The sequence below is a fragment of the Vigna unguiculata genome, chromosome 2 (genome assembly GCF_037176805.1).
Source record: "Vigna unguiculata cultivar grain cowpea cultivar isolate G323 ecotype 2 chromosome 2, ASM3717680v1, whole genome shotgun sequence".
Classification (NCBI taxonomy): domain Eukaryota; kingdom Viridiplantae; phylum Streptophyta; class Magnoliopsida; order Fabales; family Fabaceae; genus Vigna; species Vigna unguiculata.
Genome location: NC_140793.1, coordinates 36,638,147 through 36,657,934, shown reverse-complemented (window position 1 = coordinate 36,657,934; position 19,788 = coordinate 36,638,147). Strand labels below are relative to the sequence as shown.

Genomic DNA, 19,788 nt, shown 5'->3' with positions numbered 1-19,788 from the left:
AACTATCGTATTTATGTAGAAAAGACGATAATAAAAACTTACTCTAAGAGAGAAAAAAAATAATTATTAGAAAAATTTACTATATCTCAAGAAACGAAAAAAAAAGTATTATTATTTCCTTAAGAAATATAAAACATTTTTAACGCACGACATTTATAAGATAAATCTTAAGAAAAATATAAATTGAATTACGAAAATTTGATTAAACAACTCATTAAAGTATCTGGTTAACTTTTCGCATTTCATTTTTTAAAATAGCATTCAAACATTCATTTGTACAAGTATTCCTACTTCTGGTTTTTAAATATTCTCCGTATATCATGTACCTCGTAAGTCTTTCGATACATTTCATTCTTGATAGGTTGATAATCCTGTGAATGTTTTATTAGCTCAAGTCTAGTTGGTGTTGTATTTTTTCAGTAAAATCTTTTCTGTAAATCTAACAAGTGGTATCAGAATTGATGGTTAAAATATGTTCAGACGAGTGCAGTATGATCCTTGTATAGAAAGTTTTTCTGGCAAAGATTTCAGGTAAGCGTGTCCCATTAAGAAAAATGACAAAGATTCAGATAAGCCTGTCCCGTTAAGAAAAAACGACAGTATAGACAAGGCAGAAAATGAGTACCCGTGGTTTGGAATTCTTCCACCGGAAGGAGAGTATACAAATGTAGTTGAAGAAACTCATATTTGAGGGGAGATGATTAGGAATATAAGTGAGTCTAATTTCCATATTAGCTAAAAATGAAAAAGTAGAACAATATATAAGAATAAAGACTCATAAACCTATTGTCTTAAGGTTTTTGGTTGAAAGTGATGTCAAAGCCTTATTTAATTGAGCTCAGGTCTTATTAGTGTTATATCTTCCCAGAAAAACCCCTTTCTAAACCTAACAATTCCTTAACAATTCCTGCTTCTGGTTTCTAAATTCTCTCTAAAGATCATGTAGCCAGTAAGTCTTTCAATTCATTTCATTCAAAAGTGAAATAAATGTGTCTTTCCTTATTGGTTTGCAGCATCAAGTAGACCTTGATCCATACCCATCCCATTGAAGTAGTTGAACTCTAAAATTGGATAAAAGAAAAAGGCGTTGACTTTGGAAATTCAGTATTAACGTGGCAGAGTCAATGGGTCTGCTGCATTCGTTTTCATCTAATTAATTGGATAAGACAACTAGCCCTGGAAACTTTGAATGGACATTTGATGTCATGGTGGCTGCAATTCAAGACTTCCTTAAGTGGAGATATTAGGAAGATATGAATTTAGCTAGTCTTTCATGAACAATCAATAAACACTTTGTAGTTATTTATATTTAAGAAGGAGGTGTTCCATTGACAAATGTACAATAAATAAATATATAAGTACAGACACCCAGAAATCTATTATCGAAAAATCTAACAAGTACAAGGTACCTTACAAACCTAGTACTTAATTGTCGTGAAGTATGTTGGAACACTATTCATGATATTCATTCAGCATATGCATGCATGTATATATTACTACGACACAGATTCAGTTTTGATTGCATTGCATACCTCTTTCCTACCAAAAATGGCTATCCAAGTTCTTCTCTTTGTTGCCTTCCTTCTATGTTCCTTTGCTTCCGGGAACGATGCTAACTCAATCCAACTGGGGTCCAGCATCGTGGCTGGAACCAATTCATCTTGGCGATCATCTTCTGGGGATTATGCCTTTGGATTCTACAACCTTATTGGTGGTCGCTATCTTGTTGGAATCTGGTTTGACAAAATTCCTGATAGAACATTGGTTTGGTCTGCAAACCGTGACAATCCAGTAGAAATTGGATCTTCCATCAATCTCACACGAAGTGGCCAATTTGTGCTCCAACCTCTCAACGGGACTTCATTCCCCATCTACGAAGGAACAAACACTGCATCAGCAGTGATGCAGAATGACGGGAATTTCGTCTTGAAGAATTCACTTTCCAACGTTATATGGGAGAGCTTTGATTCACCCACGGATACTCTTCTATTAGGCCAAACCTTGAATACCAGTCGGAAGCTCTACTCCAATGCCAATGGATCAGTTGACTACTCAACTGGACAATACAGTTTGGAGATTCAGCAGTCTGATGGCAACATTCTTCTTAAAGCTCATCGCTTCACGGATTCTGCCTACTGGTGGAGTGACACTGTCCAAAACAAAGGTGTGAGAATTATTTTTGATAACAAAACAGCTTTTCTTTACGCGGTCAATGCCACCCACCAAATTATATTTAACATGACCACAGAGGTAGAGGGTGCAATTGAAGATTACTATCACCGTGTGGTGGTGGATGACAAGGGAAACTTTCAGAAGTGGATTTACCTTAAAGAGAATGGAAATGAGTGGAGATCTGTGTGGAAGGCAGTAACAGAGCCTTGCACTGTGACTGCCCTTTGTGGGGTGTATGGCTTTTGCAATACAACTGATTCTGAGAACCATACATACACCTGTGGATGCTTACCTGGTTATACTCCCTTGGATCCAACAGCACCCTCAAAGGGGTGCTATCTCAGCGAGGTCATGGACTTGTGTGCTGCAAATTCTTCTGCCTCTAACCTTATGGTAGAAGTGAAAGAGGTTCAACATGCTGATATACCAAACCATGGCTATGTTTTTTTTGATCTACAAGTCTTAACTAGCATGGATCAGGAAAGATGCAAGAAAGAATTGTTGGATGATTGTCTCTGCATGGTTGCTGTTTCACTTGGCAATAATTGCTATAAGAAAAAATGGCCAATTATAAATGCCGCAAGAATCTTCCCTAAAACTAGTAATAGTGTGATGCTGGTTAAAGTTCCTGTTGTTGCCAATGATAAGGAGGGATCGTCTTTGGCTATTTTGATAGTGGCTCTCGTCTCTTGCTCACTACTTGCTGCATTGTTTGTAGCTACTGCCATTTATCATCACCCCGTTTGTCGGCATCTCATGCACAAACAAGCACCACCAAAGCCAAAGACAAAGCCTGTGGATATCAATCTAAAGGTATTTTCATTCCAACAGCTGAGAGAAGCAACTAATGGATTCAAAGACAAACTTGGTCGAGGAGCCTATGGTACGGTGTATGGTGGGATTTTAAACTTGGAGGATCAAGAGGTTCATGTTGCTGTCAAACAACTGGAGCAAGTAGACGACCAAGGTGATAAAGAATTTGTGACAGAAGTTCAAGTTATTGCTCTCACTCATCACAGAAATCTTGTTAGCTTATTAGGATTTTGCAATGAGCAGAGTCATAGGCTTTTGGTTTATGAGAAAATGGAAAAAGGAACACTATCCAACTTCCTTTTCGATGAAGGGGATAAACCCAGCTGGGAAAGTAGAGTGAGAATTGTGGTTGAAATTGCAAGAGGCTTGCTATATCTGCATGAAGAGTGTGACCATCAAATCATCCACTGTGACATAAAGCCTCAGAATGTTCTGCTTGACTCTAATTACACTGCAAAGATCTCAGATTTTGGACTGGCAAAGTTGCTAATGAAAGATAAAACTCGAACAAACACCAATGCCAGAGGGACAGTGGGATATATGGCACCAGAATGGCTCAAAAATGCACCTGTTACTGCAAAGGTTGATATCTACAGCTTTGGTGTCATGTTGTTGGAAATCATATTTTGCAGAAAACACATTGAGTTGCATCAAATTAAGGATGAAACAATGGGTGATGACTTGATACTAATAGATTGGGTCTTGTATCTGGCAAAACAAAACAATTTAAGAGCCGCAATGATTCATCATCTCGAAGTTGAAAGTGATATCAGGAGGTTTGAAAGAATGACCATGGTTGGATTATGGTGCGTAAATCCCAATCCAACTCTTCGACCATCTATGAAAACTGTGGTACAGATGTTGGAAGGAAATGTCGAAGTGGGAGTCCCAACAATCAACTCATAGATGGAAAAAATGTTCAATCAAAATTTGTATTACTTTAATTTTCTTGTCTTTTAAATTTACATAAGATTGCCTTGATAGAGATATCACAGATCTTCTTCAGTTCTGACTGTTAGAGTTAGCTTTGCTCTTTTGCTTTTTTTGTCTTGCAAATCCTTGTTTATAAACGCTTCTAAGCTTCTGCTTTGTATCATCCTTTTCTCTTCAATTATAATGAGAATTTTTCTCCTGGGCATTCTGTCAAACACTTACATGCCTTGTCTTCTTCAACTATTGCATGTCATTTGATCGATATGGTAGCTGAACACTGATTGTTCTAACGTACTTTACCAACGGAATTCTCCCACTTTCTTACTTTTCGATTATGTCTAACTCTTAACTTTTGGTATCAAAACATCTTTCTGAAACTCTTGGACAACTTATCTGTTTGGATGGATATTTCAGATTTTAAGATGAAGTTGTAAATAGTGAATCTTAATCAGATTGAATCATGAGAGATTGGACCATGATTCATAACCGAACTTTATTTATATCTTATTAATTTAATTACAACGATACATAGCCTTCAACTTATCTATTACTGTAAACATAAGGAACATCAAACCAATTCTTTTCCTTTGCGTACAACAATGTGCAAGATGAACTTTTAGTGGCATTTTATGTGCATAAATATCAAATGACTTTTCATACGAACAAAAGTGAAATAAATGTGTCCACCCTCATTTCTTTTCTGCATTTTCAACTCAACCTTGATCCACTGAACGAGAAGAATCTGTGGAAAGGCAAGCCAAACTTGACAACTTGGGAGTTTCATTATTAAAGGGGCAAATTGAATTGTCAGTTACACAATAATGACTACAATTAGCTGTACTTAGTCATTAATGCACAATTCTACGGTCTTTGATGGGTTGCAAGTTTCCATCCAACTAAAGTTAGCATGGCTAAAACAAGACTAAAGAAGATTTCTCAGGTCAACTTCTTTAGTTGATGATTTATACACCTTTCACCCACACCACATTCATTTCAAGCAAATCCAATGTCTTTGCCTATCTTTCTCCCTTCCATTTTCATACTACTTTCACTTCTGAATGGATTCCATGCCATTGTACAACCAAACACCAGCATCACTGCTGGATCAAACTCTACATGGAAGTCACCCTCGGGTCATTTTGAATTTGGATTCCTCCATCTTCCCAGTGGTCTCTTTCTTTTGGGAATATGGTTTGCGAGAATCTCAGATATAACACTCGCATGGTACCTCTCTCCTCCTGTGGAACCAAATTCCCAAATCCAATTCACTTCTGCAGGAAACCTTGTGGTTGTACACCCAAATGGGACTACTGCTAACACCATATACGATTCAGAAGAAGGTGCTGCTGCAACTTCTGCTGACATGCAAGATGATGGCAATTTTGTCATCAAGGACTCCAAATTAGTATCTGTATGGCAGAGTTTCAACTATCCAACCAACACTATCTTACCGGGCCAAACATTGCTCAGTACTAAAACCCTCTATTCCAAGGGCAAAGGACCTTCAAACTACTCGTTGGGAAGTTTCCTATTACAAATGCAAGATGATGGCGACTGGGTGCTCAAAGCGTACCAGTGGTTAGACCCTGCATACTGGTACATTTCAACCATAACCTCCAATGTGACTTTGGTGTTTAATGCCACCACTGCTCTCATGTACCTTGTCGCCGGCACCGGGAACATCTACTCTATAACCAACACCACTCCAACCCCGGTGGAGGATTACTATCACCGTGCTACAATAGATGAGAATGGGAATTTCCAGCAATACGCTTATCACAAGAGGAATGGGACCGGTTGGAGGAGGGTTTGGAGAGCTGTGGAGGATCCCTGCAGAGTGAATGCTGTCTGTGGTGTGTATGGCTTGTGCAGTTCTCCTGACAATGAATCAGTAAAGTGTGAGTGTATTCCAGGTTATATCCCTTTCGATGATCGAGATATTTCAAAAGGGTGTCATCCACCAGCTGTCATAAATTACTGTGCAGAGAACAACTTCAAACTCCAGGTCTTTGACGACACTGATTTCCATTTTAATACTCATCTTGTTAGCTTAGCTGGTGTTGACTTCGAAAGTTGTAAGAAGGATGTAATAGATGATTGTAACATTGTTGCTGCAACTTATGACCATTCCACCTCCACATGTGCCAAGAAGAGACTGCCCTTACTGAATGCTAGAAATAGCTCTTCTTCAAAGGGACTGAAAGCACTGCTTAAGGTTGCTCACAGGATTGAATCTGGAACATATACTAAGAAGAAAATTTTTAATGTAAAAATCCTTTTAAAGGTTCTTGTTGCAGTTACTGCAACTCTTGCCTGTTTCTTTGGTGCCCTTGCTGTCTACTATCATCCTTTCACTCGGAAACTAACAATAAGAAAGAAGCATCTGAATGCAACAGCTATGGGAATCAACTTCAGAGAATTCACCTTTCAGGAGCTGTGTGAAGCAACAAAGGGATTTACTAAGATTCTTGGAAAGGGAGCTTCTGGCAGAGTCTATCGTGGTGCTCTAGTGATAGATGATGCAGAGATTGATGTTGCAGTAAAGAAACTGGAAAAGAAAATAGACAAAAGTGAGACTGAATTCACGACTGAGCTAAAAATTATTGGCCGTACTCATCATAGAAATTTGGTGAGGCTTTTGGGGTTTTGCATTGAGAGTAGCCATCGAATTCTTGTGTATGAGTTGATGCCACACGGTGCCCTCTCTAGTTATTTGTTTGGAGAGGGAGAAAGGCCTGAATGGGGTCAGAGGATTGAAATGGCTCTTGGAGTCGCAAGAGGGTTGCTATACTTGCACGAAGAGTGCAACACCCAAATCATACATTGTGACATAAAGCCCGAAAATGTGTTACTTGATGCCAATTACACACCAAAGATTGCAGATTTTGGACTGTCGAAGCTTTTGAACAAAGATCAAACTAGAACAAACACTAACTTAAGAGGAACGATGGGATACCTGGCACCTGAATGGCTAAGGAGTGCACCAGTAACTGCGAAAGTTGACATATACAGTTTTGGGGTTATGTTATTGGAGATTATTTGCTGCAGGAGGCACGTTGAGATTTGTGAGGATGGAAAAGACAGTGAAGATTATGATTTGGTTCTTTCAAATTTTGTTTTAAGGTGTGTGGTGTGTAGGCAACTAGAGGTAGTGGTGAGAGATGACACAGAAGTGCTGAATGATTTCAAGAGGTTTGAGGAAATGGCCTTGATTGGACTGTGGTGTGTTCATCCAAATCCTGCTTTAAGACCTTCAATGAAGCACGTAATGCAAATGCTAGATGGAACAGTGGAAGTTGGTGTTCCTCCTTTGGTTTATGAGCAGATCATGGCCTGTAGTTTATCACTGCAGTGCTAAAGCTTCCAGAAAAATCTCTTCAATAATTCTTCAAGCTTTTCACTTGATCCAAAAACTTTGATGAGCTTATTACTTGAATAATCTACGTTTGTGTGTTCTCTTTTTATTTTTTATTTTTTGCTTAATGAATTTCAATAAAAATTAAATCATTTGTTGCTTTCTATATATGCTCAAGCATTCCACAGAATAAGTAGCATGATATTTCTTCGCATGTTTCTAGTTACAGTACAAAACATATATGCTTGGAATGGAGGTGAAGATTAACTACTGTTTCAGATTCAATTAACTAATATTGAGTGTTAGTTTACATGCTTAACATTATTTTCTATCTTGCTTTATAAACCATTTTATCGCTAAAATAACTGGTAATGAAGATTTTAGAGAACTATTTATGGCCCAAAGACTGCAAAAGGTGCAAAAGGTGGTGGCGTTTGTGAGAATGAGAGAATGGAGAGAGGGTGGGGAAAGGGAAAGATGTGAAAGAGAAAGTAAACTGGGGTTTTTACTTTGCCTGAAGGGTGAAAGAGAAATTTTAAAATTTTTGGAGGTGAAATAAGAAATTAATGGAGGTGCAGGAAGTATCAGAAAAAAAGAGAGTTTATTCCATAACTTTCGCATGTCTTTGTTTGAAGTTTGTGTTCTTGGGCTTTACGGGATTAGGCCCTTAGTATTACCAAAAGGCAAGTATTTAATCCCTGCAACGTACGATTTTTATTTTTAATTTTAAAATATAAAAATTAACATTATAGAAGAAAACATAATTTTAAAGTAAAATATTTAAAATCACAATGAAATTATGCATTCTTAATAAAAATACTATGATATACAATTAACTTAGTTCCCATATGTTTAGTAATATTTTATATTTAAGTCATTATGGTTTTATTGAGTAATTATTTTTAAGATTACTTTTTGTCAAATTATTTGTAAAGATATATAAAATCAATATTTTTTATACTTTTGAAAAATTAATCAACCAAAAAATAAATAAATGAGTTAACACCAAGATAAATATAATTTGTAACCAATATTAAAGTAGTAATTCAAAAGCATTTATATAATTATCCTTAATACAGATATAATTCAATAAACGAGATTTTATTATTGTTTTCAATGCCAATAATTAAAAATGAGTTTCATACTTCTATAAGAGTAAAATAAGAATGTATAAGTAGAGGTAGGACATTGATTTTAAAGATCAGCCTACGCTAATAATTAATTAGAAATAATTTAAATATAAGTTTAAGTTATATATTAGGCATAAATCATAAAATTAAAATAAAATATAAGAAAAAAATCTATAAATATAATATTTTAAAATTTTGAGTTAAAAGGAGATTCGTGTCACATATATATTATTTTTCATTATTTTTTGTTTAAGGGACCTTTCTAAAATAAAGCACATCAATGATTGGAAAATATATGAGAAACATGTGAGTGTTGGGAATAATTAAAGTGTGAATAAAAAAATAAACTCATTAATAATATTAGAGTTGATGATTCAGGATAATTGACATTATAACACAACAAAAAATAAGAAAATAATTTTTTAACTATTAAATTTTGACAATTTTTTCTTATAATTTTATGTGTTACTTTTTAAATGGTTTTCTATTTTTCTATTTTTCATTTTTAATATTCCAAAATTATTCAGAAGATGATGTTACATCGTATAAGATGAAAATTTAATAATAAAAAATCATCGTCCCAAAAAATATGACCGTACACCTGATAAAAAAATATACCGTACGTTTAAGTAAAAATTGTAAAAAATAATGAGTATGAATGAAAATCATATATTTTAAGTAGAAAAGACAAAGCTCTCTGTGTAAAAGTAATGTAATACACAGAGAAGGAGAATCTCTGGATTACTACAACTAATAATCAACCAATGAGAAGGGACTGTGGTTGGGGTGGGTGATACGGCTCCGGCTCCGGCGCGCGGTGAGGACTCTGTTGGCGGCCTCATAGACTTACCTGCACGACGAAGCGTGTCAGCAGTTTATGGAGCTCGGAGAATAAATTACATTTATATATTTGATAAAGATAATATATTTATACATATACTATTCAACCCACCTATTATTATCTTCTTCATACCCAAATTCTAACTCCACAGTTAAAATCTTGACAAAGTCAATCTGTCGCCTAAAGTCTTCCGCTGCATAATTACCGTGAAGTATCCGAGCCAACTATGCATGAATGTGAAAGTATATATTATGACAATACAGCTTAAGTTTTGATTGCATTGCACATACCTCTTTCCTACCAAAAATGGCTATCCAATTTCTTCTCTCTGTTGCCTTCCTTCTATGTTCCTTTACTTCTGGGAATCATGCTAACTCAATTCAACTGGGTTCCACCATCGTCGCTGGCACCAATTCATCCTGGCTATCATCCTCCGGGGATTACGCCTTTGGATTCTACCACCTTACCACTGGCCGCTATCTTGTTGGAATCTGGTTTGACAAAATTCCTGATAGAACATTGGTTTGGTCTGCAAACCGTGACAACCCAGTTGAAATTGGATCATCCATCAATCTCACACGAAGTGGCCAATTTGTGCTCCAACCTCTCAACGGGGATTCATTCCCCATATACGAAGGAACAAACGCTGCATCAGCAGAAATGAACGATGACGGGAATTTCGTCTTGAAGAATTCTCTTTCCAACGTTATATGGCAGAGCTTTGATTCACCCACGGATACTCTTCTATTAGGCCAAACCTTCAATACCAGTCGGAAGCTCTACTCCAATGCCAATGGATCAGTTGACTACTCAACTGGACAATACAGTTTGGAGATTCAGCAGTCTGATGGCAACATTCTTCTTAAAGCTCATCGCTTCACGGATTCTGCCTACTGGTGGAGTGGCACTGTCCAAAACACAGGCGTGAGAATTATTTTTAACAGCACAACAGCTTTTCTTTACGCGGTCAACGCCACCAATCAAATTATATATTACATGACTACAGAGGCAGAGGGTGCAATCCAAGATTACTATCACCGTGTGGTGGTGGATGACAAGGGAAACTTTCAGAAGTGGATTTACCTTAAAGAGAATGGAAATGAGTGGAGATCAGTGTGGAAGGCAGTAACAGAGCCTTGCACTGTGACGGCCCTTTGTGGGGTGTATGGCTTTTGCAATACAACTGATTCTGAGAACCATACATACACCTGTGGATGCTTACCTGGTTATACTCCTTTGGATCCAACAGCACCCTCCAAGGGGTGCTATCTCAGTGAGGTCATGGACTTGTGTGCTGCAAATTCTTCTGCCTCTAACTTTATGGTAGAAGTGAAAGAGATTCAACGTGCTGATATACCAACCGAAGGCTACGTTTTTTTTGATCAACGAGTCTTGAATAACATGGATCTGGAAAGATGCAAGAAAGAATTGATGGATGATTGTCTCAGCATGGTTTCTGTTTTAATTGGCAGTGATTGCCATAAGAAAAAATGGCCAATTATAAATGCCGCGAGAATCATCCCTAAAACTAATAATAGTGTGATGCTGGTTAAAGTTCCTCTGGTTGCCAATGATAAAAAATCATCTTCTTTGGTTGTTCTGATAGCGGCTCTCATCTCTTGTTCATTACTTGCTTCATTGTTTGTAGCTACTACCATATATCATCACCCCGTTTGTCTGCATAAAAAAGCACCACCAAAGCCAAAGCCAAAGCCGATGGATATCAATCTGAAGGCATTTTCATTCCAACAGCTGAGAGAAGCAACTAATGGATTCAAAGAAAAACTTGGTCGAGGTGCCTATGGTACGGTGTATGGTGGGATTTTAAACATGGAAGGTCAACAGGTTCAGGTTGCTGTCAAACAACTGGAGCAAGTAGAAGACCAAGGTGATAAAGAATTTGTGACAGAAGTTCAAGTTATTGCTCTCACTCATCACAGAAATCTTGTTGGCTTATTGGGATTTTGCAATGAGCAGAGTCACAGGCTTTTGGTTTATGAGAAAATGGAAAACGGAACACTATCCAACTTCCTTTTCGATGAAGGCGATAAACCCAGCTGGGAAAGTAGAGTGAGAATTGTGGTTGAAATTGCAAGAGGCTTGCTATATCTGCATGAAGATTGTGACCATCAAATCATCCACTGTGACATAAAGCCTCAGAATGTTCTGCTTGACTCTAATTACACTGCAAAGATCTCAGATTTTGGACTGGCAAAGTTGCTAATGAAAGATAAAACTCGAACAAACACCAATGCTAGAGGGACAGTGGGATATATGGCACCAGAATGGCTCAAAAATGCACCTGTTACTACAAAGGTGGATATCTACAGCTTTGGTGTCATGTTGCTGGAAATCATATTTTGCAGAAAACATATAGAGTTGCATCAAATTGAGGATGAAACAATGGGTGATGACTTGATACTAATAGATTGGGTCTTGTATCTGGCAAAACAAAACAATTTAAGAGCCGCAATGATTCATCATCTCGAAGTTGAAAGTGATATCAGGAGGTTTGAAAGAATGGCCATGGTTGGATTATGGTGCGTAAATCCCAATCCAGCTCTTCGACCATCTATGAAAACTGTAGTACAGATGTTGGAAGGAAATGTGGAAGTGGGAGTCCCATCAATCGACTCATAGATAGAAAAAATGTGCTATGAAAATTTACATTACTTTAATTTCATTGATGTGGTGCTTACAAATTCAAAGTTTATTTTTAGATTAAATTTGTGATATTTAATTAAAAAAGATAATCCAAAGGTTATTAATTGTTATCTATATCAGAATATGTTTAATTTATTAGGTAACTGTATAAAACTATGGAGCTGATTGCTTAAAACTTAGTCAATATTTTCCTGTGCATGATGAATGGTTGGATGCAGTTCATTTCATGTCAATAGTGAATTTTTATTCAAAAGATAAATAAATGTGTTAGTTTGTCCTAATTTTAGTCCAAATGGTCTGCAGGAGTAATAGCTGTTAATTATATGAGAGGTCAATCTTAAAATTGAGGCTCAATTTATTAATATAATAAAATTACTTAATTTTAATACTTACTAGTAAATCTTTGAATTGAAGATTGAAGGTTCCAAGAAAAAGAACATCTTATTGTTGTTTAAAGAGTTATCAGACAAGTTTTTTTCTAGTTTAGAATTGTCTTGTATCGATCTTTCTTAGATTTCGTAAGAGGAAATCTTAGGTATTAGAAACCAATTTCTTAACCTCCAGCAAAATACTTGAAGTATTGAAAAAATAATTTTCCTTCATGTCAATAGTCAACTTTTATTCAGAACACAAAATAAATGTGTTATTTTGTCAGAAGTTTAGTCTAAATGATCTGCAGGAATAATAGCTGTTAATTATATAAAGGTCAATCTTAAAATTGAGGCTCAATTTATTAATAGAATAAAACTACTTAATTTTAATACTTACTACATCTAGGTATTGAAGATGGAGGGTTCCCAGAAAAAACAATAGCAACTTTTCTTATTTTTTCTAGTTTAGAATTGTCATCTTTCTTTCTTAGTTTTCGTAAGAGGAAATGTTAGGTATTAGAAACCAACTTCTTAACCTCCAGCAAAATACTTGAAGTGTTGAAAAAAAAAAACACATTTTTCGAAATTCTCCACCTGTTCTGATGAATTGTATGGATTTTAAGACCAAGTCATAATAAAGACTGAATTTTGATCAAAAAGAGATGCTCAGTCATTCAACCTATCGATGATGGTAAACTTATGGAACATCAAACCAATCTTTTTCCGTTGCGTGGAGGAATGTGCAAGATGAAACTTTTATTGCATTTCATGTCTATCAAATTCAAATGACTTTTCATACAAACAGAAGTGAAATAAATGTGTCCACCTTCATTTTTGCTGCATTTTCAACTCAGCCTTGATCCATTGAAGATAAGAATGTGAGGAAAAGTAAGCCAAACTTAACAACTTGGAAGTTTCGTTATTAAAGTGGCAAATTGAATTGTCAGATACACAATAATGACTACATTTAGCAGCAGTTAAATGCCCAATTATATGGTCCATGATATAGCGATGGGTTTATATATATTTTTTCATATATATGGTTTATAGTCATTTATCGAGAGATTGTGGTTCCATATGGTTATATGACATTAGTCTTACACATATAAGACATTTGACATCACTCTAACCCAAAAACCTTAAAACAATGGTATTATAGACCTTTATTCGTATATAGTGTTTAACTTTATCTTTTCTATTCAAGTTCGACTCTTTTTGACTCACACTTGAACTATTCTACCCGACTAAAGTTAGCATGGCTAGAACAAGTCTAAAGAAGACTCTTCAGGTCAACTTCTTTAGTTGTTTTATTTCACCTTTCACTCACACCACATTCATTTCAAGCAAATCCAATGTCTTTGCCTATCTTTCTCCCTTCCATTTTCATACTACTTTCACTTCTGAATGGATTCCATGCCATTGTACAACCAAACACCAGCATAACTGCTGGATCAAACTCTACATGGAAGTCACCCTCGGATGATTTTGAATTTGGATTCCTCCATCTTCCCAGTGGTCTCTTTCTTGTGGGAATATGGTTTGGGAGAATCTCAGATATAACACTCGCATGGTACCTCTCTCCCCCTGTGGAACAAAATTCCCAAATTCAATTCACTTCTGCAGGAAACCTTGTGGTGGTACACCCAAACGGAACCACTGCAAACACCATATACAATTCAGCAGAGGGCGATGCTGCAACTTCTGCTGACATGCAAGATGATGGCAATTTTGTCATCAACGGCTCCAACTTAGTATCTGTGTGGCAGAGTTTCAACTCTCCAACCAACACCATCTTACCGGGCCAAACCTTGCTGAGTACTAAAACCCTCTTTTCCAAGGGGAAAGGACTTTCAAACTACTCGTTGGGAAGTTTCATGCTACAAATGCAAGATGATGGCAACTTGTTGCTCAGAGCTTACCAATGGGATGACCCTGCGTACTGGTACATTTCAACCACCACCCCAAATGTGACTTTGGTGTTTAATTCTACCACTGCTCTCATGTACCTTATCACCGGCACCGGGAACATCTACTCTATAACCAACACCACTCCAACCCCGGTGGAGGATTATTATCATCGTGCTGTAATAGATGAGAATGGGAATTTCCAGCAATATGCTTATCACAAGAGGAATGGGACCGGTTGGAGGAGGGTTTGGAGAGCTGTGGAGGATCCCTGCAGAGTGAATGTTATCTGCGGTGTGTATGGCTTGTGCAGTTCTCCTGACAATGAATCAGTGAAGTGTGAGTGTATTCCAGGTTATATCCCTTTCGATGATCAAGATATTTCAAAAGGGTGTCACCCACCAATTGTCATCAATTACTGTGCAGAGAACAACTTCAAACTCCATGTTTTCGACGACACTGATTTCCATTTTAATACTCAACTTGTTAACTTGTCTGGTGTTGACTTGGAAAGTTGTAAGAAGGCCGTAATAGATGATTGTAACATTGTTGCTGCAACTTATGACCCTTCCACCTCCACGTGTGTCAAGAAGAGACTGCCCTTACTGAATGCTAGAAATAGCTCTTCTTCAAAGGGATTGAAAGCTCTGCTTAAAGCTGCTAACAGGGTTGAGTCAGAACTTCCTAAGAAGAAAAGTTTTAATGTAAGAGTCCTTTTGAAGGTTCTTGTTGCAGTTACTGCAACTCTTGCCTGTTTCTTTGGTGCACTTGCTGTCTACTATCATCCTTTCACTCGGAGACTAACAAGAAGAAAGAAGCATCTGAATGCAACAGCTATTGGAATCAACTTCAGAGAATTCACCTTTCAGGAGCTGCATGAAGCAACAGACGGATTTACTAAGATTCTTGGAAAGGGAGCTTCTGGAAAAGTCTATCGTGGTGCTTTAGTAATAGGTGATGCAGAGATTGATGTTGCAGTAAAGAAACTGGAAAAGAAAATTGAGAAAAGTGAGAGTGAATTCACGACTGAGCTAAAAATTATTGGTCGTACTCATCATAGAAATTTGGTGAGGCTTTTGGGGTTTTGCATTGAGAGTAGCCATCGAATTCTTGTGTATGAGTTGATGCCAAATGGTGCCCTCTCTAGTTATTTGTTTGGAGAGGGAGAAAGGCCTGAATGGGGTCAGAGGATGGAAATGGCTCTTGGAGTAGCAAGAGGGTTGCTATACCTGCACGAAGAGTGCAACACCCAAATCATACATTGTGACATAAAGCCCGAAAATGTGTTACTTGATGCCAATTACACACCAAAGATTGCAGATTTTGGACTGTCGAAGCTTTTGAACAAAGATCAAACTAGAACAAACACTAATTTAAGAGGGACAATGGGATACATGGCACCTGAATGGCTAAAGAGTGCACCAATAACTGCTAAAGTTGACATATACAGTTATGGGGTTATGTTATTGGAGATTATTTGCTGCAGGAGGCACGTTGAGATTTGTGGGGATGGAAAAGACAGTGAAGATTATGATGTGGTTCTTACAAGTTGGGTTTTAAGGTGTGTGGTGTTGAAGCAACTAGAGTTAGTGGTGAGACATGACTCGGAAGTGCTGAATGATTTCAAGAGGTTTGAGGAAATGGCCTTGATTGGACTGTGGTGTGTTCATCCAAATCCTGCTTTAAGACCTTCAATGAAGCACGTAATGCAAATGCTAGATGGAACAGTGGAAGTTGGTGTTCCTCCTTTGGTTTATGAGCAGATGATGGCAGATTGAAGCCTATAGTTTATCACTGCAGTGCTAAAGCTCATTGCTTGAATAATCTATGTTTCTGTGTTCTCTTTTTATTTGTTTTTTTTTTCTTAATGAATTTCAATAAAAATAATTGCCATGTGTATTCAAATAAACTATTGCTTGGAATGGGAGAAGATTAACTATTGTTTCAGTTCAATTAACTATCCTTTTTACTTTATAAATCATTTTATCGATAAAATAATTGTTAATGAAGATTTTAGGGAACTATTTATGGCCCAATTTCTCCCCATTGGTATCCAGATCCATAAACTAGACTTACTCATGCATGTCATGGGAATTTTTTCTTCTTGCATCTTATTAATTTAATGGCACTTCACATTAATTTGGAATATTATTTTTTTAAATGTAAAAGTATATTCTAAAAGAAGTGAAAAAATATATAAAAAGGTGTAGAAAGTTAAAGTCCATTCAATAACTTGTTCATGGATTTGTTTGTAACTTCTGCTTTCTTGGGCTTTAGAGGGTTAGGCCCTTCGCATTACCAAAAGACGAGTATTTAATCCTGCAACGCAGGATTTTTTTTTTCTTTAGTTTTAACATATAAAAGTTAACATTATAGAAGAAAACTTAATTTTAAAGTAAAATATTATACTTATTTAATTACACTATTAAAATAAATTATTGTTCTGATATATTACCAATAAATTATTTTAAAAATTATTGAAAAAATTAAATATCAATATTAATGAAATATTAGTATAATATAATAAAAAAGTTAACATTATCTAATTGCAAACATTAAAATATTTTTTTATACAGGTATTGAACTTTCTCGTATATATTAATCGATGTGGACCTTATACTCTCGTTACCTTTTAATTTTAGAATGATTATTTTCCATGTAATAAAATTGAGGGTAGAAAAGAAACTTTAAAAGTTGAATAACGATTTTTTATTTATATAATCCAACATAAAAGTGATGTCTTAAATTTATCATCAGACTATTATTATCATGTACAATGATACAGTTAGACACCAAAATTTCACTTAGACTCATTTAATATTATCTCTTATTACTTTTTATACCTTATTTTTTTTGTTAAAAATATAAAATTTAATTTTTGTTAAAATTATTAAGGATAATGATATTTTAACTATTAAATTTTGACAATTTTCTCTCACAACAACATAATATGTTATTTTCTAAGTGGTTTTAGATTATTGAAAATGAAAAAAATAAAGAAATGAAGAACCATTTAGAAAATACCACCTACGATTACAAGAGAAAGTTGTCAAAATTTAATACTCAAAAAATTATTTTTCAACTATTAAATGGTACTCGAATCGCCTTTTTCCTATTACGATCCATGAAAGATCCCTCACGATTTTCATTATTTTTTCGTTCTCTGGTTTCCATTTTTTCTTCATCTGTTGAATATGTTTCTCTCTTTCACATGAAATCACATGAACACTGACATATATAGTTGAAATTCAACCAAAATCCACTCAATTATTGCTGCATAATTTACTTCATTCCATTTAAATGCATTACTACTACTCTACTTCTTCTCATGGTGTTTTCCGTAAGAAAAAAAAAAACGTACACAAGATGGGAGTGATGAGATTCAGAAACGTTGCGAAAGTGAAACGTGGCGTCCTCTAAAGTGACCTCCCACCGGGCCCCACATCTTTGATCTGTAAACCATTTCATCGTACGGCCTTCTGTATAACTTCCACAGCGGCGAGAACGATTCCCGACACACCCTCCCTCCGCGCCGGAACACCATTCCCGCCGGCGATTGCAGAAACGAGGGCCGAGGAGTGCGCTGCTGCACCGGCGTCCTGCTAGCCACCGACGTCTCCGACAGGCTCAGATACCAAGGCTTGAGCGAGTCAACGTGATGAGACACCGTGAAGGCAAAGCGCGAAGAGGAGCACGACCTTCCTCCGGTTAAATCCCCTGATGATTCATCCTCACCGTCGAAATCCAACGATGAAACCACCTTCGTCACTGCTGATAGCTCCACGAATGCCCCCACACCCTGCACCCGCAACACACACAATCATTCTCTCTCATACTTGGTATGGTGAAAATGGTTAGATTATTACAATAATTATTTTGCTTACCTTCCAAAAATAAGGAAACAGCAAGGGAGGGTCTATGATAAACGCTTTATGCAGTCGCCCAGGGTAGTACTCCCCCATTATCTTCAGTGCTCCCACAAGTAGGTTCGTAAAAGCAGATACAGACCTGTAAAAGCCTGCAACCCAACGCCTCCTTAACTATGCTGCCCCATATATGACACGATAAGGGGAGATACGGCATATATATATATATATATATATATATATATATATTAAATTTAAAACTCACATTGTGAATTAATACAAAAATAATCCAATTTATTTATTTAATATTTGATATGTGAAAAGTAACGATAGAATAAGATTTATTCTTTATTTTATTCATCAATATGTCGAAACATGATCATAGCTCTTAAGATACATGCTTCTTTCAAACATCATTCAAACACAATATACTATGTTCAACTTACTTGCATCGAAAAGCAAGACAAATTGTTGAACGTATATTGGCATGGTCGAAACAGCCACCTCCATGGTGAAGACCAACAAACGAGTGAACCTAGAGAGAGAGAGAAAGAACCACAGTTTAGCTCTACTGCAGTGTCTGCAGCAACGCAGATCATGAATTTAAGAAACAAAAGGCTCACTCAGAACGATTCTTATCTTCTGTTTCGGACTTACATTTTCTGGGAATGAAACTTCTGATACTCTTGCTTCATCCGCAAAATCTGTTACACCATGTTCATCTCGTTATTATTATCATTATCTCAGTTGCAGAAACCTAAAGAGCTTAGCACACTCAAGTTCAGAAAAAACATGTAAGTTACCATTACAGGTCTGTACTCATCGTCATGACCAGCCACGTACGCCAACCCATCAGCCAGTTCTCCTGAAAACTCATCTGCCACCAAATAATCTGTTTAAAAATGATTAACATAATAAAATCAGTAAAATCATGCTGAAGTATAGGGTGCATTTTTTCTGTAAGACTTCATTCAAATGATTTAAAGGGCTGGTTTTCACTTTCGTTGATATATAAAGTAATAAGAAAGGGAAGAAGAATGTTAGAACAGCACTGTTGTAATAATGTATGTATATATCATAATTTACCAGCGCCTATGCTCTCTCTCCAAGAAAGGCAAGCCCTGAGTTGCTTGGCAGCTCTTTTCACGTTATCCCCCTTTGCTTTCAGAAATCGTTCCACGCAAGCATAGTTGCAGAACTTCTCCTACACAAAAAACATGTTTGTATCAGACCCACAACACCACTTTGGAGTAATTAATTCTCCTTCAAATAACGGCTTTTAGTAGAACATATATATATAACCAACAAACCCAGAGCAGTAAAAGCGACCAAAACTGCAACTTTAACTCTCAGCGTAATAAATTTTCCACTTTTAATTACAAAGTAGTGTATCTGCAGAAAGAACAGTGAGTGGAAGTAGAGAGAAGAGGGTGTAAAAGAAGAACCTGTTTAACAGTGAGCGGTGTTTGTTTTCTGAGGAGCTCGAGAACTGCTTCAACTCTAGACATGTCTCTCTCATCCTTCTTACTCATTTCGAGAAGTGCCAACTTCACAAAGTGCTGAGATAATTCGATAATATATATGCAATGACACTCTACTATGATATCAATCAGTATAGCAAGAACAGAAATTAAATAATATCTTGGAGAGAGAAGACAGAATAAAAGGGGAAAAGAAGGACGTGTGGCAAAACGGCTGCTAAAGCCTTTTGGTTGGAAGCATGGTTGATTTGAGAGTC

The 19,788-nt window shown here is 36.5% G+C and overlaps 5 protein-coding genes across 5 annotated transcripts; 4 read left to right on the top strand and 1 right to left on the bottom strand.

The window, feature by feature from the left end:
* Positions 1–1,441: 1,441 nt before the first annotated feature.
* Positions 1,442–3,973, top strand: LOC114174650 (G-type lectin S-receptor-like serine/threonine-protein kinase LECRK4). Its single transcript, XM_085669318.1, has one exon. It carries the CDS (start codon positions 1,459–1,461, stop codon positions 3,889–3,891), a length of 2,433 nt encoding a protein of 810 aa, XP_085525444.1. The 5' UTR covers positions 1,442–1,458; the 3' UTR covers positions 3,892–3,973.
* Positions 3,974–4,886: 913 nt separating this feature from the next.
* On the top strand, positions 4,887–7,363 carry LOC114167459 (G-type lectin S-receptor-like serine/threonine-protein kinase LECRK2). The gene has a single exon (XM_028052555.2). The coding sequence runs from the start codon at positions 4,925–4,927 to the stop codon at positions 7,274–7,276; it is 2,352 nt and encodes a 783-aa protein (XP_027908356.1). The 5' UTR covers positions 4,887–4,924; the 3' UTR covers positions 7,277–7,363.
* A 2,008-nt stretch (positions 7,364–9,371) lies between these two features.
* On the top strand, positions 9,372–11,934 carry LOC114174649 (G-type lectin S-receptor-like serine/threonine-protein kinase LECRK3). Its single transcript, XM_028059476.2, has one exon. It carries the CDS (start codon positions 9,551–9,553, stop codon positions 11,882–11,884), a length of 2,334 nt encoding a protein of 777 aa, XP_027915277.1. The 5' UTR covers positions 9,372–9,550; the 3' UTR covers positions 11,885–11,934.
* A 1,380-nt stretch (positions 11,935–13,314) lies between these two features.
* Positions 13,315–16,126, top strand: LOC114174315 (G-type lectin S-receptor-like serine/threonine-protein kinase LECRK2). Its single transcript, XM_028059142.2, has one exon. It carries the CDS (start codon positions 13,632–13,634, stop codon positions 15,960–15,962), a length of 2,331 nt encoding a protein of 776 aa, XP_027914943.1. The 5' UTR covers positions 13,315–13,631; the 3' UTR covers positions 15,963–16,126.
* A 1,297-nt stretch (positions 16,127–17,423) lies between these two features.
* Positions 17,424–19,785, bottom strand: LOC114167375 (uncharacterized). The gene is made up of 7 exons (XM_028052455.2): positions 19,496–19,785; positions 19,137–19,254; positions 18,854–18,942; positions 18,708–18,754; positions 18,497–18,585; positions 18,069–18,202; positions 17,424–17,983 (listed from the first exon to the last, which is right to left on the bottom strand). The coding sequence occupies exons 1-7, from the start codon at positions 19,580–19,582 to the stop codon at positions 17,567–17,569; spliced, it is 981 nt and encodes a 326-aa protein (XP_027908256.2). The 5' UTR covers positions 19,583–19,785; the 3' UTR covers positions 17,424–17,566.
* Between the last annotated feature and the right edge of the window lie 3 nt (positions 19,786–19,788).